Source organism: Pipistrellus kuhlii, unplaced genomic scaffold (assembly GCF_014108245.1).
Source record: "Pipistrellus kuhlii isolate mPipKuh1 unplaced genomic scaffold, mPipKuh1.p scaffold_m20_p_7, whole genome shotgun sequence".
Taxonomy (NCBI): Eukaryota; Metazoa; Chordata; class Mammalia; order Chiroptera; family Vespertilionidae; genus Pipistrellus; species Pipistrellus kuhlii.
In genome coordinates this window covers 1,548,915-1,571,768 of record NW_023425573.1, presented here as the reverse complement: position 1 = coordinate 1,571,768, position 22,854 = coordinate 1,548,915, and the positions used below count along the sequence as shown (strand labels likewise).

Here is a 22,854-nt window from a genome sequence, read left to right as displayed (position 1 = left end):
ATTTCCAGCAAGTTCCACCAGCAGAACACCACAGTGACTGCCCAGCCATCAAGTGGGCTAGCCCGTGCCCTCCCAACAAGGTTTGGATGTCAGTTGGGAGGTGGGGTGGGAAGAGAAGGGTTTTTCATCTCAGTCCCAATAGATTAGTAGCTATTCCTGGTAACTGCTATTTCCATGTTCTTTAAAGTCCTCTTTACTTCCTACTAGCCAATCTTTTGTGTTAAGAAAGTTTATAGAAATTCGACTTCATGAAAACAAACCACACATCGACAGTTACCATAAAGCTTTATTGGTCCAAAAGTGTTTGCCAGGTAAAACGAGTCACTGTATAACTCCACTGTTGGAATCACAATGGTGCCCCAATTTAGATTTATTACAATTAAATCTTTGAGGAGATCATGATATCTCTATTATTAATTAGAAAGTATTCCACTCCTCAAATACCTTTCTTAGAATTAGCAGTATAATCATAAGGTATGTTAATTTCCATTCTTAATTTTTTTTTTAATTACAGGTTAAATGGTATTAGTTGGGACTTAAAAATGCTTTTATTTCAGGAATAGTTTTGCATAGACAAAACTGAAAACATTCAAAAAACACAGTGATTTGTCAATACAAATTACATGCTCCTATCAAGAACAAAAATGCATTCTTAAGATGTTAAGGCATTCTGGGACAAAAATCATCTTCTTCTTTCTTTAGTTTAGAGATTGGATTTAAGCTTTAAAGACTCTTTCATCCTTTTGACAACAGAAAGGTCCCCTGTTCCCTCCGGCCAGTTGTCATGATCTGTTAAGTAAGTGGAAAAAACCTCATGTCACTAGCAAATCTATTAACATTACAAGTCTAAACAGTTTCCACCAAACCTTCTTGTTATTTTCCCTGGTTCACCCCTTTTCTTAGAAAGAAAAAATAAATTATTAGGACAAGTAGCACAGGTTTTGAGAAAATCCTGGGTTTGAGTCCCAGCTCTGCCACTTACTAGCTTTTCAGAATTGGGATAAATTACTCTTTCAGAACCTCGGTTTTCTCACCTATTGAAGGGGATAACCAAATCTATCTTTTCAAGTTGTGAGAATTAAACGTGATGCCATATGTACAGCACTTGGCATACTGTAGACATTCAATAAATATTACTTCCTTAATGATGATGATGATTTTAAAACAATGTGCTTACTTTGTACCAGGCACATCTAGTTGCCTCCCCAGCATCCAGTCCCTCATCTCCTCTTTCTAATAGCCTGTTTACACTTACCATTCCAAGGGGTTCTGCGGAAGTGACCACACTCACACCACTGACTGATGACTGACTGATCTAAGCCAACCAACTCCATCCCCCTGACGGTGATTATTGGCTGGGGATGGTCATTTGCATAAACTGGTCCAAAGCAGAATTTTGTTAGGAATGTTGAAAGTCATTCCCCTCCCCCTTCTCTCCCTGTCCAGATGGGTGTGAAAAAAGAAGCATGAAGCTATAGGAGCAGCAGGCAGCCATCCTGCAACCAGGAGAGTTAGTCTTAAAGACAACACCATAGAAGCAAATTCAAGTAGGAGCAAAAAAATGTCCTTAGTGAGACCATTGAGCTTCTGAGTCACATCTCACCTGCTTCTCAGTTATTCAAGGCAACACATTCTTTTATGGCTCAAGCCAGTTTGAGTTGCATCTGAAACCATCCCATATGACCTAGTTTTAAGTGTACATTATCAAACTTGAACCTCCCAACAATTTACAAAATTAATACTATAAGTGAACCCAACTGATGAAATGGAGGCTTACAGAAATTAATTTTCCCAAGGTCATACAGCTAATAAGAGTATAGCCAGCTTTCCATCTCAGGCATTCTCCCCAGGGCTGGCAATCATAAAGAAAACACCACAAGAACAGGCTAAGTATTCCTATTAATTTCGGGGGAGTATATTCTTTAAAAATAGATGTGACTGCCTTCCTTAAACACCTAAAAATGCTCAGTCTGTGTTGCTCAGTGGTTGAGGGTGGACCTATGTACCAGGAGGTAACAGCTTGATTCCCAGGCAGGCTCAATTCCCATAGGGGGCATGTAGGATATAGCTAATCATTGATTCTCTCTCATCATTGATGTTTCTGTCTCTCCCTCTCCCTTCCTCCCTGAAATCAATAAAACATATATTTTTTTAAACCTAAAAAAAAAATGTTTTTGTAATGATAAAAACAGTGTTAGAATTACAAAAGAAAATCATTACACTGGAGGCCAGGAGAAGCAGCCACCTAAAGTTCTTTTCCCTTTATAAAGGAAAAACAGTGCAACTCACCTGAACCAATGCTACTGACTCAACTCTGGTGAGGGAAGTGGAAAGATTCTCTCCCACTCTTGCTACTTTAAATACTATCAGAAAACAATACCGCATAACCATGTAGGCATTTCTGTGTTCCTAACTAAGGCCCTGAAATCAAAGTACCATTGATGCTATTTATAAAGAAATATATATGGGAGGGGAAAATAATAAGTAATATTACAGTTTCATGCTACTCATTTATCAATGCAAAGGTCTTTACCCTTGATCAGACTGTTAGCACATGCAAAAGTAGGTTGAACCTGGGTCCCTGATATGAAACTCAAAGACAAATGCATTACATTAACCACATTTTAATCAATAATTTGCTATTAGCCACTTAGTCAATTATCTTGAGCTACAGTTTGAATACATTGAATTTTATAACTTTTTCTATATTTTGGGAGTGATTAACTTGAATGTACTTTTTAATTCCTATAAATTTGTTTTGTCATTTGCAAAATTAGGATATTAGACTGATTTTTTTAGGACCCTTTCAATCTCAAGTTCTCTGGTCCAGTCACACACACACACACACACACACACACACACACACACACATTTGTGTGTAATGCCTAAATTGGTTGAGCCTTAAAAACTACTGATTTATACAATAAAAATAAATACAGTAAATACATAAGTTTTCATTTAAGATATATCCAAAGATAGTGTAAAACAGCACCATTACCCTGCTCCACCTAACATGTCTGATTCTTCTGCTCAGATATATCGATACAAGCCACTTACTGGAAGAATTAAGAGGAATTAGATCTTAAAAAAACCCAATATGGCAACCTCTTGCCTTTTTTCATCTCTTCCTTAAACCTATATACTCATATTGAGAATATTTTTCTTTTTTTTCACAGAAGAAAAAAATAATTTTATTAATAATATGTAACAAAAATGTTGATCAGGAGTAATGATTTAAGAAAAGCAAATTAAATTGAAAAATTATTTTGCCTAAAAATTAAACTTTTTAATGTAGTGAAATTAGTTTTGAGGAAGGTATAGTGGAACTGGTATGCTCCTATACTGCAATGACAGATAAGTTAATGTATTTTTATAGAAATTATCATTAATTATTTTTGTGCAGTAATTAAAGTTGTGAGAATTAATCCTAAGGATGAACACCAGAAAAAAAAAAAAAAAGGAAAAATAGTTTCTATAAAGATGTCTATGGTGAAATATTTTTACATATGTATAGGCAATTAGAAAGAAAATATTATTTATAATAATAAGTTAAACAGCCAATGACAGGAGAATCATTAAGTAAATTATGGTGCCTATTTAATAGATAGTATGTAATTTAAAAAAAATAATAAACATAGAAAATATAGAAACAATACTATTATAAAATGATATACATTAATGAAAAAAGCTGAAAATAAAATAATTTACATATGACTATCGTCAGATAATAAGAATATATCCATATACACAAGTCCTAGAACTAAAATGAAGGAAGTTTGATTTGTTGAAATGGTGCAATTACATTATTTAGAAACAAGATTTAATTCTAGGTTTATTTAGAATTATTGATATAATGTTGTCTGAGTAATGAAAATAAAAAGAATCCTCTTTATCTGTGAATAAAAAAAAGGAAACTTTAGGAAAAAGAACATTATACACAATTAAAGCTTGCTGGCTATGGGGAGTTTGGTTAGCAACTTTCTTTTCTTCTTCTTCTTCTTCGTCGTCGTCGTCGTCGTCGTCGTCTTCTTCTTCTCCTTCTTCTTTTTGGTGTGTCTGTAAGTTGGTAGAATTTGAACCTTGAAAAATATTCTCAAGGCTAAATTCTACCAACTTACAGACACACCAAAACCAAACAAAAAACCCTGTTAAAATATATATAAAGTTAAGTTTTATAAATAAGTACATTTAGATATTTTTGTGATGAGGGATAGTTCCTTTAAAAATCATGTCATGAATATAAACAGTTGCACATTTTGATGTGCTAAAGAGAAAACTCCCATCTCTTAAGTGACTACCTCAGACATGTTGAAACTATGATCACGAAAAGGGCAGTGACTCCTCATTGCTTGACTGCTCACCTGGCACATGGAACATGTGATTATACAGAGCCTGGCCCCCATCCACGTCCACCACCTGCCCGGTGACGAAGGAAGCTGCTGGAGATAGCAGGAAGCATACCAAGGAGGAAACCTGGAAATGGACACACTCACATGCTCACAGAGAAGCTGATGAGTCTCCTCTTTGCCTGCTTCCCAATCCTGAGTAAACGCATCTCAGAGCCCACGACTACAACATGAATTCCAAGGTGTATGTGGACCATATGCGGGCAGTACATAGACAGCGGCCTTTTTTTATTTGAGCATCATGCAAATCAGGTAAGGGATTCCAGTGAAGACAGCAAGATAGGGCAGAGCCTTTGAGGGCATCAAATAAGCTACACAACGTGAAGAAGGCAAAGTAAACACATGGCTCAATTTGGACTCTTTTCCATTTCAAACAACTCAATTCCTTCTACGCCTTTCATTGCCCACCACAACCATATTCTCATCACTCCCACGTGCCTTTTATATCTGTGTCCCTGAAGTAGTCAATGTGCCTTTGAACAATGACATGGCATGCCTGTCAGTTTAGTGTATGGTCCTGCAGGCCAAAAGCCCAGCAACTCAGACGGCAGGAGCTTTCTGCCAGAGACACTTTAGAATCCCAGAGCATCCCCTAAAAATTCAGCTAGATCGCTGATGAGTTCGGATACATCTATTCCAAAAACCGGAGAGAAAGAGAGACATCACTCCGCTGGATGTACAGGAACTCACATGGAGGCTGTTGGCACAGGCCAGGTTCCTCAAAGGGGGGTCCTCAGCGTCTGGAATGCTTAGGGGTGCTTACTGAAACTCCAGATGCCTAGACCCTGTGTGAGAGCTTCTGCAATGTAAGCTCTGGGGTTGGGGCCCCAGAATCTACCATTTGATCAGGTCCAGAGCAGGGCTGGGACTTGGGTGAGGCTAATGAGGAGCTTAGGGTGCAACATTGAAGGAGGTGCTTACTCTTGGAGCAGACCCTATACTTGCACAACCCTGAGGGTGAGCATGCTCTTAAATTGTGTGCCCACAGCTTGTTTACTCACTCTAGTCCTGGTCCTATACTTAGCACTGTAGCCATGTAGCTATGGTGGGTTGAGACTCTGAGATCCTGGAGGCCAGGCGTAGCTTTTTCTCCATCCTTGTGTCTCCAGCAGCTACCATAGAACTGAACTGCCTAAAACAAAGGCCACTAGCACTTTCCACGTGGGTAGTCTGAATTGAGATGTGCTGTAGGATTTTGAAGACTTGATATAAAAAGAAGAATGTAAAAGCTCTCATTAATCATTTTTAGATTGATTATATGTTGAAATGATGATGTTTTAAATATATTGGGTTAAATAAAATATATTGTCAAAACTAAGTTCATTTCTTTTTACCTTTTTTTAATTTGGCTACTAGGAAGCTTAAGATTACATATGTGACTATTATTTTTTCTGTTTTTATATTTGCTTTACTGATATGTTTTCAGAGAGAAAGAGACAGAGACAGAGGAAGAGAAAGCGATAGAGAGCTAGAAACATTGATACGAAAGAAACATCATTGATCAGCTGCCTCCTGCATACCCCCTACTAGGGATCAATCCTGAAAACCAGGCATATGCCTTGACCAAGAATCAAACTGTGACCTGTTGGTTCCGGGGTAGATGCTCAACAACTGAAGCACACCAGCTGAGCTATATTTATTTTAGAATCAATAATTTATAAGTCCCCACATTATTGGGAGAGGAAAGAGAAATCTGAGCCATGGTAATGTTAACCACCAGACTCAGTATACCCTGTTTAATCAATCAATGACAACTTGTGTTGTGAACGTGTTTTGCTAGTCAACCAACCAAGGAAAGCTCCTCGATCCTAAAAGTCAGCCAGTTAGGAAGATTTTCTTCAATAAGCTCCTTTCTAAATCCAGCCACAGAACAACCCTCTCACACATGTAACTATGACCTTTGACAGTGTTTTGCATAAAATGAGCACTTAATAAATATGTACAGAATGAAGAAATCTTTATGTCCCTCTTCCCCCGAAAGGAGGGGATGTTGCATTACCTAGCTCCTAATCCAGTCTTTGCCCACCATTAAATAATATTGAATTGAATGGAAGCTATCTGCTAGCTAAAAGACATGTAACTATTCATGATGCTTGCTTTACTTTTTATCTGGAGCTCCACATGGAGCTAAATTGAACTAATGAAATTCTGATAATTACCAAATTAATTAGGCATGATTATTGTATCTTCAGATGAAGTCTTCTTAACTTTCATTTTAATGGAATCCATTTGATGGATGGACTTGAAGTACTAAGCATTCACCATAATTTTGTCTATCAATAAACACTAATAGAGACTAGCAAATTGCATCAACTTTATGTGGCCAACATCTCTTTTAGCTCAGTTACCTATTTATGTTCAGCTCTGTGGATCAAAGATCACATCAGGCTGAAACTGGTTTGGCTCAGTGGATAGAGCATCGGCCTGTGGACTGAGGGGTCCTGGGTTCGATTCCGGTCAGGGGCATGTACATTGGTTGCGGGCACATCACCGGTGGAGGGTGTGCAGGAGGCAGCTGGTCGATGTATCTCTCTCATTGATGTTTCTAGCTCTCTATCCCTCTCCCTTCCTCTCTGTGAAAAATCAATAAAATATATATTTAAAAAAACACACAAAAAAAAACCCAAAAACAAAAAAGATCACATCAGGAAAGCTTTAAATAGGCTTGGGTTAGAATGTCAGTACCATGATCTCCTCATTGCCTTAGCTGATTACTGAACCCCATTGGCCCTTTGTTGCTTAATTTGTAAAAATGAGTGTGCAGGTTCTCACAAGCAAATTTAATGTCTGCCGTGTGCTGCATTCCCTTTCTAAGAGATACTGACAGACACCAGGAGAGGTCAAAGCAAGTTCCTTTTGAAACAACAGCTACATTCTGACCCCCTAACTACCCTAGGGACCATCAATTAAAGGAAGGCAACTTTTGTGTTAAGAAGTTGGGCCAATGGCCTTGTGTGAAAATTCTGCCCAAAACAGAGCATTGGTGATTGACTAGAGCAAACAGAATATCTTGGAAACATGAGCTAGGGATGTTAGGACACAATCAAGCAGAAGCCAAAGTCTCTCCTTATTCTGCATCTCACAATAACTACCACAATAACTACCTTTTGAAGGTAACGTCTACATCAGGCCTGTCAAACTCAAAGGCTAACATGGGGCAAATAAACAAAGCATGTGGCCCACAGGTCACGAGTTTGACATGTTAGATCCACATTGTTAGTTAAAGCATGATCTGCAAAACTCTGGGTGTACCTAAGGGAATTGGAAAGGTCAAAACTACTTTGCCAATAATATTAATTCCTTATTTGCATTTTTCATGTTGTTGATATTTGTGCTAATGGTGCCAAAGTAATGGTGGGAAAGACTGCTGGAGCCTCGGCATGAGTCATGGCAGGAACACAAAACTGACCTAGTGGAGAGAAACCAAGATGGCGGCATAGGTAAACGCCTATCTGCAGCCTTGCAGAACAATTTCAAACAATACAACTAAAATACAAAATGGACATTATCCAGAACTACAGGAAAGTTGACTGACTGGAAATTCTACAAATAGAAGGAAAGAGAAAATCAGAAGGAAAATCAGAGGAGCTGTAAAAGCCTAAGGTACGGAGACATGGTGCAAGCGAGGGGAGAGGACGGAGCTGGAGAGGAGGGGGTGGCTGATTGTCTGGATTGTGTTTCCCTAGCGGGAAGGAGATAAAAGCTCAGGACTGTGCTGATCCCCAGTTCTGACTGCACTGAACCCTAGTTGTGGGCAAGACCCTGGGGACCCAGGCTCATACAAAAGGAATCTAGGCTGTAAGGAAGAAACTCAGGGGAGCAGCGAAAGGCAGATCTCTGGAGGCATGCATGTGAATGCGCGCAGAGGACGGACTGTTGACTGTGCCAATGGATTGCCTTAGTGAGAAGGAGACAAAAGCTCTGGACTTCTCTGAACCCCACTTCCAATCTCACTTCCAACTGCACTGAACCCCAGTTCCAGGCTCATTGGGGGAGAGACTAGACTGTCTGCTAGAGGGCAAAACTTGAGGGCATCTTTCTCTCAGAGGTGCTTGTGAATACCGAAGGACACTGAGGAACACTGAGACTCAGGAACCTCATAGGGTGGGGCTGTAAGCCAAGGCTGTAGGCTCCACCCTGAAACTCTGCCCAATCTAAGCTGAGCACAGAGGCTTTTGCAATTTTCCAAGTCTAGTCGAATAAGGCTGTCTCCCAGCATAGACACAGCTGATCCTCAGAGCCAATTGGCCTGCAGGTCAGTTCCTCCCAGTGATACAAACAACAATCAAGACTTAACTACAATAAGGCTGTGCACACAGTCCACAAAGAGGTGCACCAAGAGTGTCTACCTCAGGTAACTGGGAGACTGACCCACTGAACCATATAGGACACCTTAGCACACAAAGCCACTCTAACAACTCAGGGAAGCAGCGACAATGCCGAGACAAGAAAACAGATCACAAACAAAAGAAATGGAGGACAACAAGTGACTGGATATGGAGTTCAAAACCATGGTTATAAGGTTTTTCAAGAATTTCCTAGAAAAGGCCAATAAAATAAAAGAGACCTATGACAATATGAAAAGGGATCAACTAGAAATAAAAAAATACATTGTCTGAAATAAAAAATATTATAAAGAGTCCTAAAAACAGAATGGAAGATTGCAAGAATCAAGTAAAAGATTTGGAACATAAAGAGCCAGAGGACACTCCTCCACAAAAGCAAGAAGACAAGAAAATCCAGAAAGTTGAAGATAATGTAAGAAACCTCTGGGACAACTTCAAGCGAACCAACATCAGAATTATGGGGGTCCCATAGAAGAGAGAGAGCAAGATACTGAAAGCCTATTGGAAGAGATAGTGACAGAAAACCTTCCCCACCTGGTGAAAGAAACAGACTTATAAGTCCAGGAAGCACCAGAACCCCAAACAAAAGGAATCCAAAGAGGATCACACCAAGACAAATCATAATTAAAATTCCAACAGCAAAAGACAAAGAGAGAATATTAAAAGCAGCAAGAGAAAAGCAGGTAGTTACTTATAAAGGAGCACCTATATGATTGTCAGCTGATTTCTCAACAGAAACCATGAAGGCCAGACAGGAATGGCAAGAAATATTCAAGGTGATGAATAGCAAGAACCTACAGCCAAAAATACTTTACCCAGCAAAGCTATCACTCAGAATCAAAGGCCAGATAAAGAGCTTCACAAATAAAAAAAAAAAGCTAAAGGAGTTCAGCACCACCAAACCAGAATTATATGAATGGCAGAAAGGGGTTTTTTAGGAAGAGGAAGAAAATAAAGATAAAAATAATGATCAACAAATACATAACTATCAAAAAGTGAATCTAAAAACCAAGGGAATTAAAAAATCTGATGAATAATATTAACTGTTGAACATAATAAAATCAGAGGTATAGAAGGGGAGTGGACTGATGATTCTTGGGAAAAAGGGGTGTGGGGGGTGTGGGAAGAGACTGAACATAAGCTGTGCACCTATGGATGAAGACAGTGGGGGTGGGGAAAGGGCAGAGGGTGGGGTGGGAACCTGGTGGAGGGGAGCAATGGAGGGGAAGAAAATGACGAACATTTGTAATAATATGAACAATAAAGATTTATTAAAAAAAAAAAACTGACCTAGTGATCCTTATACCAATAGTCATTATATCCTTCACAGGCAAGTACCTTCTGGGGGTGGGGGCAGCCTGGTTCACGTCTTAGGTGAAGCAGGAAAAATTATTAATCTCTACCACTGAGCCTACACCTTTTTGATATCCTGCATGACGAAAGAGGAATGACACATTAAGCTCTGCTGTATATAGAAGTATAATGGTTTCCTCAAGGAAAAGAATGTGCAGTTGAGTTGCAAGCTAAAGTAGTCACATTTTCCAGGAAACATGGTCTAGTGGCAGTGGGAGCTATCATCTCTAACAGCCCACCACACGATGTAAAACAGACAACAAAATGTTACTAAGTTCCAAAGTGTGAAATAAAGTCATTCTAATCGGGGTTAGAAATATAGCTTACCTCCTCAGGAACTCCAATTCTCTTAGCTGGGATTTTCTGATAGGACCCCCAAAATAAGTCTTTGGCCAAATCACCATAGTTGTCATAAGCAGTCTGGGAATAAATGATTCCCTATGTTTACATATAAAATAGGAACAAAATAAAGTACATAAGATTAAATTTAATTCTAAAGGCATCAAGAAAGTCTATCAACCAATACCAAAAATTAAGTGGCTCAATTGTAACAGAAAAGGTGACAGTGCTAATATTGAGAAAATTTAATAGTGCTTGACTACTACAATGAATTTTCTGAATGCTCGTTTTATAACCTTCCCTTCCTCAATAACCAGCAAAGCCCTGGAATTTTTTCATAAAAGACTTGGATTCTGAAAGCATAATCATATGAGCAGATTAGTGGGCTCTTAACTGGGACAAACCATGAGACAGGGGAGTCTATTTTATCTTCCACTGGGCTTCTCTGTTTTACACATACGACTGGGCCATGGCTATGCGAGACTTAGAAAATGCAATATTGTCATGGTTTTTCACCTAAAGTAAAATCACAAATAAAGCATGTGAGTCTAATATAAAGAAAAGAAAAATGTAATTGCTTAAGAATTCTTCTATATATAATAGCTTTCATGGATTTATAAAGCCAGAAAAAGTACTCAAAACCTGTTTAACACAGGATAAAGCTATTTGTTACTGGCTCAAAACCACAACAGAGATTATGGGGAGGAGGAGAGGAACAGGAGGTGTAAGAGATGAGGAAATTGTGTGGTATTACTCCAAATGATAGGGGGATGATATACTGGTTTCCCATTAAACAATTTGCAACCTTTTGTTGAAAGAGGATGACATCTTCTAAAAGTATTAAGTTTTCTACTTTAAACCCAAAAATGTCTCAGGAGGAAAAATAAGACTTCATAAGGAGCTTATTACAGTAACAACCCACTAAAGGTTTTAAGAGGACAGTAATGCAAGGTAACTGAATTAAGAATGGAATTAATATTTTATAAATATTTGCATGGAATTTGAGTAAGATAAAGTCAACTATGAAGGACCAAATGGAAATGAAGTTTCTTGCTAGGAGCCTGCAGTTTGTTAAATAGGAGATTTTCTACTAATGTCAACAAATCAGTTCATGCTTAGTTCGCACTGAGAAACATGGATGACAATATGTATAGGTAGTATAGAGTAACAGATAATAGCCACAGATTACAAAGTTTCAGATTGAGGAACAATTCCTCTATTTTAGCAATGACCAGGAAACATCACAGAGAAGTGCATGTGAGCTGACTTTTACAGGAGGAGTGAAATGCTTCATTTAATGTCTCAGTACAGGGCCAACGAGTAATACTCAAGGAAGCGTAAGCTATATGTTACTTCACACAAAAATGATAGGTTTTGAAGTGGAACATATTGTGGTTTCCCCCCATGACTTACATTAGGTTTCAGAGAAATTTTCTCTTTACTTCTAGTAGCTCTTCAACTGGGAGCTTCTTCCTAAAACTTTGACTTTAAGTCTCTCCCTCTCTCTCTCTCTCTCTCTCTCTCTCTCTCTCTCTCTCTCTCTCTCTCTCTCTCTCTCTCTCTTAATAAAAGATTCATAATAAGCCAAGAAATAATAAAACAATTCAGAAAAATTCATTCTTTAAAGTAGCGAATTTTCAACTTTCACAGTGCATTTGAGTTTCTTGGAAGGTTTTCAAAAATACTTATGCTTGGATTGCACAGTTTGGAGCTAAGCTCATTTATCACAATTTTTAAAACATTTCACAGATAATTCTAATATATAGCCAGAATTGAAAATCATTGGCTTATTTTAACCTTAAGAATCTAATCAAAGCATACTGGTAAATCAAAGAATATTCACATCCATTTTCAAAAACCAATCTTTTCTAGTATACAAACAGTGACAAATACCAACAGTGATAAATTCCATTTATCAACAGCATAAATGGAATCAGAAGCGCACAGCTTGTTCATATACAACATTTACTTACAGGGGCAACACAGTTGATTCTTACTCCACTGCTGGCCCATTCCAAAGCCAAGGTTTTGCTGAGGTTGTAAACACCATCTCTGGCAGCTGCACTATGCCTTTAAAACACAAAAGATATAAACACTATAATTAATTAGCTTTTGTTGAATGTTTCTTCATTAACTAAACTGACGGGTTTGTCAACCCCACAAGAACCTTCTTGTCATGAAACTGTGTGTCTGAGTCTGTCTGAACAATGGGAAAGAATTGGGTCCTACCATGTTAGAGCCAAACCACAGCTGTCTGATTGTCAAACTTCACTGTGCGGGCCCACATAAGATTCCCCAATTCACAGGGATTAAGAGGAATATTGAAAACTTTTTTATGAAAACATACAAATTGGTAATTTGAGGGTTACAAGTGTGGTTGCTACAAGTCTTTTGGTGTGTGCACAGTAAATTTTTCACTGATGATGATTTCAGTGATTTTTTGTTTGTTTTACTATTTCTGAAACTTTAACACATAAGGGAAAAAAATATATACATATAAATGCTTACGCAAATCCCGGAAATCCATTTTTAGTAACAATAATGATATTGACAATGGATCCTCCATGCTCTCTCATCCAAGAGTTGTAAACTGAAGGAAACAGACAGATGACAGTCATATTAAACAGTGTGCTGACCCTTCTCTGGTCCCCTGTCCCAGCATGCTGCTTTTAGGGTACGTTTTTAATTCATATTTATATTATATTTTTTTATATTTTAAGCCTTACTGAGGTACAATTTACACATCACAAAAGCCATCTACTTTATGTGTACAATTTAATGATTTTTAAAAAAATATCCAGAGTGGCCCTGGCCAGTGTGGCTCAGTTGGTTGGAGTGTCATCCTGTGCACAAAAGGTTGCTGGCTATATAGCGGTCAGGGCACATGCCCGGGTTGCAGGCTCAATCCCTGGTAGGGAGTGTGCAGGCGGCAGCCCATCCATGTACCACTCTTACATTGATGTTCCTCTTTCCCTCTCTCTCTCCCTTCCTCTCTCTCTAAAAATCAATAAAATCCTTTAAAAATGTATGCAGAGGAGTCGTTCCAAGATGGCTGACAGGTAAACACCTAGCCGCAGCCTTACACAACAATTTCAATAAAATGCAACTAAAATATAAAATGGACATTACCTAGAACTACAGGAAAGTCGACTGCCTGGAAAGTCTACAACGAGAAGCAAGGAGAAAACCAGAAGGAAGAGCGGAGGAGCTGTAAAAGCCTAAGGTATGGAGACACACGGCGCGCGGAGAGGATGGAGCCGGAGAGGAGGGAGACTGAGTGCCTGGCTGGCGTTCCCTAGCAGGAAGGAGATAAAAGCTCTGACTGTGCTGGGCCCCAGTTCTGACTGCTCTGAACCCCAGTTCTAGGCCATACGCCGGGGACCCAGGCTCATCCAGAGGGAGCTGGGCTGTAAGGCAGAACCCCGGGGGAGCGGCGAAAGGAGGTCCCGGCGGCGGCAGCACATTGCGCACAGAGAAGGGACGGTCGGCTGTGCTGCGGGATTGCCCTGACGGGAAGGAGACTGGGGCTCCAGACTGCTCTGAACGCCACCTCCAACTCCACTTCCAACGGAACTGAACCCCAATACCAGGCTCATTTGGGGAGAGTATAGACTGTTTGGCAGCAGGCAAAAATTGAGGGCACCTTTCTCTCAGAGGTGCTGGCAGCGAGTACTGAAGGACCCACATAGGGCGGGGCTGACGAAAGCCAAAGCTGCAGGCTCCACCCTGAAACCCCGCCCCATCCAAGCAGAACACAGAGACTTTTAAGGCTACCAACTCAGGAAAGCTGCGAAAATGCCGAGACGAAATAGATCACAAACGAAAGAAATGGAGGACAAAAAGCGACTGGATATAGAGTTCAAATCTACGCTTATAAGGTTTTTCAAGAATTTCCTAGAAAAGATGGATAAGACCTATGAGGATATGAAAAGGGATAAACTAGAATTAATAAGGAATCAACAAGAAATGATAAGGAATCAACAAGAAATGATAAGGGATCAACAAGAAATAAAGAATACATTGACTGAAATAAAATATATTATACAGAGTCCTAAAAACAGAATGGAAGATTGCAAGAATCAAGTCAAAGAGTTGGAACATAAAGAGCCAGAAGACCCTCCTCCGCAGAAGCTAGAAGGCAAGAGAATCCAGAAAATTGAAGATAATGTAAGAAACCTCTGGGACAACTTCAAGCGAACCAACATCAGAATTATGGGGGTCCCAGAACATGAGAGAGAGCAAGATATCGAAAACATACTGAAAGAAATAGTGTCAGAAAACTTTCCCCACCTGGTGAAAGAATAGACTTACAAGTCCAGGAAGCCCACAGAACTCCAAACAAAAGGAATCCAAAGAGGATCACACCAAGACAAATCATAATTAAAATTCCAACAGCAAAAGACAAAGAGAGAATATTAAAAGCAGCAAGAGCAAAGAAGGTAGTTACCTATAAAGGAGCACCTACACGATTGTCAGCTGATTTCTCAACAGAAACCATGCAGGCCAGACGGGAATGGCAAGAAATATTCAAGGTGATGAATAGTAAGAACCTACAGCCAAAGATAATCTATCCAGCAAAGCTATCACTCAGAATCAAAGGTAAGATAAAGAGCTTCACAAATAAAAAAAAGCTAAGGGAGTTCATCAACACCAAACCAGAATTATACGAATTGCTGAAAGGGGTTCTTTCAGAAGAGAAAGTAAATAAAGATAAAAATTATACGTAACTATCAACAAGTGAATCTAAAAACCAAGGAAATTAAAAAAAAATCTGATGAACAATATTAACTGTTGAATATAATAGAATCAGAGGTATGGAAGGGGAGTGAACTGACGATTCTTGGGGAAAAGGGGAGAGGGGGATGTGGGAAGAGACTGAACATAAACTGTGCACCTATGGATGAGGACAATGGGGAGTGGGGAAATGGCAGAGGGTGGGGTGGGAACCTGGTGGAGGAGAGCAAAGGTGGGGGGGGGAGGGGAAGGAACATTTGTAATAATATGAATGATAAAAATTTATTAAAAAAAAAAACAAAAACGTATGCAGAGTTGTGCAACTATCAACACAATACAGTTTTAGAACATTTCCATCACCCCAAAAAGTTCCTCTGAGCCCATTTGCAGCCAAATCAACCCCGGGCAAATACCCATTCATTTTCTGTTTCTGTAGATTCAACTCTTCTGAATATTTCACATCAATGGAATCACACTTTTATGTCTGGCTTCATAGAATGTTTGTGAGGTTCATCCATGTTGTAACACATATTAATAGCTCCTTTTTGTTGTTGAATAGTACTCCATTGTATGGATGTGCCATGTCTTATTTATCCATTCACCAGTTGATGAACAGTTGGGATGATTATGAACACGTTTTTATGTAGAAACATGCTTTTGTTCCTCTCAGGTTAAGGGTAAAATCGCATTCATATGGTAACTCTATGTTTAGCTTTTGAACTCTATGCCAAACTTTTTCAGTGTCTCCACTATGTTATATTCCTACCACAAATGCATGAGGACGCCAGTTCCTCCCCACCAGCATTGTCTGACTTGCTGATTACAGCCATTCTAGTGGAAATGAAGTGGTACCGTCAAAACTGAGGTTTTGATTTCCATGTCCTTAGTGATCAAAGGTGCTGAGCATCTTCTAATGCGCTTATTAGCTTTACATATATCTTTTCTGGTGAAATATCTACTCCAATCTTTTTTCCACTTTTTAATTGGGGTGCTTTCTTATTATCAAATTATAAAAGTTCTTCATATATTCTGGATACAAGTTCTTTATTGGATATGTGATTTGGAAAATTTTCTCCCAATCTGTGGATATCTTTTCACATTCTTAATGGTGTCTTTTGAAGCATAAACATGTTTAATTTCAAGTCTAGTTTATCAATTTTATATTTTATAGATATATGGGGATTTTGGTAGTGGTTCCTAGGACTCTTTGCCTAACCTAAGATCAGAAAGATTTTCTCCTTTGTTTACTTCTAAAAGTTTCAGAATTTACTTTTCCCACGATCCATTTTGGACTATAAGTTAACTTTAATTTATAGTGTGAGGTAAGGGTCTTTTTGTATGTGGAGATTCAACTGTCCCAGTATCATTGATGAAAAGACTATCATTTCCCCATAGAATTATTGGCACCTTTGACAAAGGTCAATTAACCACAAATATAAAGTTTTATTTATGGACTCTCAATACTTTTCCAGTTATCTATACATCTATCCTTATGCCAGTACCATGGTGTTTTGAAATCAAGAAATATAAGTCCTCCAAATTTCTTCTTTTGTAAAATTGTTTTGGCTAATCTGGCTCTTTGCATTTCCATATACAGTATATTTTGTTTCTTTTTTTCTTTGTTTCCTTTACCCAAGAAGATATATCAGAAAAAATATATGGCTAAGAGTCATGCCAGAGATTTCACTGCCTATGTTTAATTCTAGGAGTTTTATGATTTTGAGCCATACATTACAAGTATTTAGTCCACTTAAGAGCTTATGCTTAAACCACTGTATATGGTGTAAAAGGTGATCTAGATTCATGTTTTTGCTGGTATCTGTCCAATTTTCCCAACATATTTTACTGTATAGTCTATCTTTACCCCATTGTATGTTTCTGCCTTCTTTATCATATACCAAATAGGTATGGGCTTATTTCTGGGCTCTCTATTCTGTTCCATTGATCTATGTGTCTCTTTTTATATTAGTGCCATGCTGTTTTGATTACTATGCACTTGTAGTATAGTTTGATATCAGGTACTGTAAAACCTGTAACTTTGTTCTCTTTTTCTCAAGACCACTGTTCTATTAGGGGTTTTTTGTGGGGCTGCATAAATTTTATTTTTTTGAATATAGTTTTATTGATTTCAGAGAGGAAAGGAGAGAGAGAGAGAAATATAAACATCAATGATGAGAGAGAATCATTGGTCAGCTGGCTCCTACATGCTGCCTACAGGGGATAGAGCCCATAACCTGGATATGTACCCTTGACTGGACTTGAACCTGGGACTCTTCAGTCCATAGGCCGAAGCTCTATCCACTAAGCGAAACCCACCAGGGCTCCACATAAATTTTAGATTATAATTCTGTGAAATATGCCATTGATATTTTGATACAAATTACATTAAATCTATAGATTGCTCTGGGTAGTAAGGACATTTTAATGACTGAAACCAAACCTGTAATCTAAAGACAATGCCATGCTAATTAATTGTTAGAATAAAGAATGTGGAGTTTGTCCGGTCTTCTCCCCGAGGACCTAACTGACTTAACAGGTTATTAAAACAGATTTATTTCTTAAGAACAAAGTAAGTGTGAGAGTTTTCTTTAATTTTATAAACAACTCTGTTATTATCTCTTTGTACAGATCTTTAATAATTTTGTCATGGTAATTTCATTAGAATAAAATTATAAGATCAACAGATATCCATATTTTATAAATACTGCCAAATTACTAGCCAGAATTGTAGCAATTTACAATCCTGTGTGTGAGTAAATCAGGGCAGTGAATCTTGAAAACTGAGCTTTCTGAGCCCCTAACAGTGTCTCTTTCAGGATTCTCTATGATCTTTGAACAAAGACGCCTTGAATGTTGGGGGCAGTGATCACACTTGCCTGCTTTGCACATATAGAAGGTGCCTGTCAGGTTGGTTTCAATCACAGCATGCCATCCCTTCGCACTGATGTGGTCAGCAGGAGCCGTGAACTGGCCTCCTCCATTGTTTACCAAGAAATTGATCTTCCCATAAATATCTAAGGTGGATTTGACCAAATTATTTACCTGAAGAAAAACATTAAAAGTACACTGGTTAATGACCTTATTTGCTACTCAGATGGATGGTTTGCTACAGGAGAGCTTACAATCTCTCACCACAATGTCCACACATCAGAAAGCTGGAGGTACAATTTTGCTTCCCTTCCTCTCTCCTTCTCCTGAGCCTCCTTCACAGGCTCTGCTTCTCCTGAACCTCATCTAAGGCAGGTAACATGAGCAAACCTGAAGCACTCTCAGTTTAGGAACCATTGATATGGATGAAAAACGAATAAATGACATGGGCATAGTTGCAGTACCTCCTCTTCCTGACGGATGTTGCATTTTATGGGAGTGACTTGAGATTGGTGGGTGAGAGGCAGGGTGGACTTCAGTTCGTCTGCAGTAGATTTTAATACATCAAACTTACGGGATGAGATGACCACATTACAACCTGAGGAAAAAACAGCCAAAGGACAAGTAAATATGCTTTCATTGGTTGGCAAAAATCCCACAAATAATAATATTTACCGAATGTTTCATGTGTTCCCATAAAAAGAATGAATTGGGACTTCTGCTTCAAGATGGAGTAACAGGAACTGGATTGCTATCAAATCAATGAACATATCCTTAGGTGAGGATGAAAAAAGCAAACACTCTTATGTGTAACTCTCCCTAAATCCATATTAAGAGATTGAGCCTCTTTAAACAAAAACTAAACAAAAACAACAACACAGAAACAACAAAACAATAATTACTCAGGATACTAAAGTGATTAATGCCTGACCTGGTCCAATGCCTCAAAAAAGACATACAGTGAGCCCTGGTTGATTAGTCCAGTGGATAGAGTATCGGCCTACATACCAAGGGTCCTGGGTTCCATTCTGGTTAAGGGCAGTTACCTGGGTTGCAGGATCTTTCCTGGCCTGGGCCATGGTAGGGGCCCTGTGCAGGAGGCAACCAACCCATGTGTTTCTCTCACATTGATGTTTCTATCTTTCCCTCTTTCTTCCACTCTCCCTAAAAATCAATGGAAAAATATTCTCGGGTGAGGATTAACAAAAAACAAACAAAGACATACAGTGAAAATACAAGTAGGATTTTCACATGAATTATCAAACCCAACATTTTCTAAATTGACACTGCCTATTATCTAAGGCCTAGGGGTGTCGAACTCAATCAGAGAAGGGGCCAAAATCTAAAATCCAGCCTAAATCTCGGGCCGAATGGTTTACGAACAGTCATAAACTGTCATTGTGATGGAAACGCAGCGGAGTGCAGTGATGACAGCGCGGTGCGGGCCACATTGCAAGGCCTGGCGGGGCGGATTTGGCCCGAGGGCCTTGTGTTTGACACATGTGATCTAAGCCCTGAATGCTTCAGCAAAGTTATGCAATACAAGTAGAGCTCTACTGAAACACAACTTTAAAAGGCTATTTACTTTAACTGATAGAGCTTGTCACCATATTCAAAAGGTAACCCAGCCCACCATTCTTTTAACATTGTTTCTGAAAAGGATGATTTGTAAATTCTCAGGTAGCTGCAGGATTCTAGGAAGCTAAGTCCAGGCTTCAGGCATTTTGGCTCCAGATTTGCTTACCTTCCAGACCATCACTTGACTGGCTCCAAGATCATTAGTGGAGCGGACTGTGCCAACTGGCACACAGCACCTTCACAAAGACCCACACCACTCTGGTCACCTTGTTCTGTCTTCCCCTTCCCTGCCCATCAAAACCTCTGCCTGCACTGAGATGCCAAGATGGTCTTTGTCATGGGAGTCCCCCATCTTCTCAAGGTGCCGGCTCTCTTCCTGCTTTCCTTCATCAGCACCTGTCTCTAGAGCAGTGGTTCTCAACCTTTCTGATGCTGGAACCCTCTAATATAGTTCCTCATGTTGTGGTGACCCCCAGCCACAAAATTACTTTCGTTGCTACTTTATAACTGTAACTGTGCTACTGTTGTGATTGTAATGTAAATACCTGTGTTTTCCTATGTTCTTAAGCGACCCTGCTAGCAGTTCTCAACCTGTGTGGTTCATGACCCACAGGTTGAGAACCTATCCTGTAGAGCCTAAGCCTGTGGGAAAACACAGATATTTACGTTACAATTCACAACAGTAGCACAATTACAGTTATGAAGTAGCAAGGAAAATTAATTTTATGGGTGGGGGTCATCACATCATGAAGAGCTGTATTACAGGGTCGCTGCATTAGAAAGGTCAAGAACACTGCCCTAGAGTATTGACTTTCAAGCAGCAGCCAGCCAAATCTGGGTTCGGTATCAGAACTTGAACTAGTGTGCAAAGGTAATACAAGAAAAAACAAACAAAATTTCAATGCTGGGCAAAACGCCGGAAATCCAAATGTCCATCGAAGGAATGGTTAAATAAATTATTGAACACTCATTCTATGGAATATGACATGACTTTGAAAAGAATGAGATACTACCATATGTACTAGCCAGGAATGAAAAAAAGTTACAGAGAAGTTAAAATATTGTGGTCCCAGTTTTGAAAGAAACTTACTATACATATGTGTGTATATGTGGGCATTTGGGTGAGTTCATAGAAAATCTCCAAGGAGATGTAGAATAAGAGCAAAATGGGGAAACTAATTTTTTTCTTTTATATACTTCAATACTACTAGAATTTATTACAGTGCACTTATATTATCTTAAAATAAACTACAAATGTATTAAATATAATTCTTCTCCAAATCCTACACTAAATAATTTGAATAAACTGTTTTGGTTTGTTTCTATGAGAAGCTAGAGAAATCCTGAAAGCTAAACTTGTTTAGATATAAGATGGAGAACTAACTTGCAGATAAGGAGTTATTTCTACATCAGGCAAATGCTTTCCTGCTTGGACTGACACTGATTCCTTTTCATCTTCAAATCTAAGTATGACATTTATTAAGTACTTTCTAGGTGCCTGGTGTTAGTTAATAGCCTTGGTGTAAACCCTACAGACTTTTGTTTGTTTCTTGTCTTGTAATGTAAATGCAGAATTTAAGCTTTGATTGTCAAGGCATCCAATTCAGAGAAGGCTATCCTATCTAATAAAAGGCTAAAGTGCATGTCACCTGAACTGCAGAACTGGTTGCTATGATGCACACTAATCACCAGGGCCCGATGCTCAATGCAGGAGCTGCCCCCTGGTGGTCAGGGTGCTCCCAAAGGGGGTCCTGGTCGCTACTGATTGGTCAGTGCCAGGGCAGGGAGTCCTTACTCATTGCTCCTGGTCCTGGCATTGCACACCTGGCTTTGCTGCTTTGCTGGGCCTGGAGCTGCAATACTAAGGAGGCCTCGATGTTATCTCTAAGGAGGTGACTTTCTGTATCTGGCTGTCAGTTGCTCAGCCAGTTTTTCAGCTGTCTGAAATTCTACTGGCCAGGGAAATATCGATTTGGTTCTGAGCTCTTTTTTGTGTGTTTTTTTCCCCAGAAAATTCCAGACTCTCTTACTTCACAAGGTACACATTTTCTTTTAGCGATAATTTTATGAAGATATAATGCCATGTGGTTTGTGACTGGGATGCACCAGTGGCTTTATGGAGCTGTGCCTGGGCGGGTCAGTGTGCCCCTGGCAGCACCACAGCCCTGCTGGTGGCTTCCCCCATCCTGCCTCCATTTGGTTCACCTGGTCCCTACAGTTAGCCAATTTTTCCAGCAGTGTGTTTCATCTTTTCCTTTTGTATTTGCGAGAGCTCTTTGCATCGTACATTTGTTGTATATTGTAAACAGTTTTCTTCATGTGCCTTTAATATTTCCTTACATTGTTTTTTTAATTCCATTAAAAAATGTGGATAGATTGATCAATTTTCTCCTCCGTAGTTTCCCTTGCTTCCTTGTTCAGGTGCTGACAGAGTCCCCCCTGTACCCTAGCTCACTTGGCTGGGGGAACAGAGCTTCCGCTGGTGCACTGCAGGGTCCTAGGTTCCATCCCAGGCAAGGGCACCCCCCCTGTTGCAGGCTCCATCTCCAGCCCCGGTTGGGGCCCTGCAGGAGGCAGACCTGCCATGTGTCTCCCTCACCTCGGTGTTTCTCTGTCTCTCCCTTCCACTCTCTCTAACTTTCCCCAGGGCCAAAACTTTCCTTGAGTGACGATTAGCAAAAATAAAATAAATCAATAAAGTCCTCCCTCCACTCATTGCAGGAACTGTTATGAAAGCTCATATGATGGGAGCCTCTCAATGCCACGCACTCTTCAAGTGGCATGAAGTCCTCCTGGGTCCTCCCCGCTCCGGAGGCAGCCTAGGGGAAAGGATTCGTTTTCCCTGATTCATTCCACACACGTTTCCGCAGGTCTCCTTCTCCGCTACTTGGCACCCCAGAGGAGCAGGTACAGTGTCTCCCACATCGGAACCTCTGTGCTTTGCCACTCCACGCCTTCGCAACCCGCCTGGCGCCTCCTGCCTGCCTGCAGCCTGTCCAGGGCCCCGGCCGGCGGTACTCACGCACCCAGCTGCAGGAGCTCGGTCGCGATGGCCTTCCCGATGCCCGTGCCCCCGCCGGTGACGATGGCCACCTTGTTCTGCAGCAAGCCGGCCGCCAGGCAGCTCCTGCCCTGGGCCCACATTGCACGGACCGCGGGGCGCTGAGTGCTCCCCGGGGAAGGCCGGTGGGGGGTGATGAGCCCTAGGAGCCCACGTGACCGCGGGGCCC

The 22,854-nt window shown here is 40.0% G+C and overlaps 1 protein-coding gene across 1 annotated transcript; it reads right to left on the bottom strand.

Annotated features, from left to right (window-relative positions):
• Nucleotides 1-525: 525 nt before the first annotated feature.
• Nucleotides 526-22,822, bottom strand: LOC118709249 (peroxisomal trans-2-enoyl-CoA reductase). Its single transcript, XM_036421197.2, has 8 exons — nucleotides 22,651-22,822; nucleotides 18,511-18,644; nucleotides 18,055-18,220; nucleotides 12,953-13,034; nucleotides 12,418-12,514; nucleotides 10,433-10,543; nucleotides 4,362-4,473; nucleotides 526-789 (listed from the first exon to the last, which is right to left on the bottom strand). The coding sequence occupies exons 1-8, from the start codon at nucleotides 22,766-22,768 to the stop codon at nucleotides 704-706; spliced, it is 906 nt and encodes a 301-aa protein (XP_036277090.1). The 5' UTR covers nucleotides 22,769-22,822; the 3' UTR covers nucleotides 526-703.
• Between the last annotated feature and the right edge of the window lie 32 nt (nucleotides 22,823-22,854).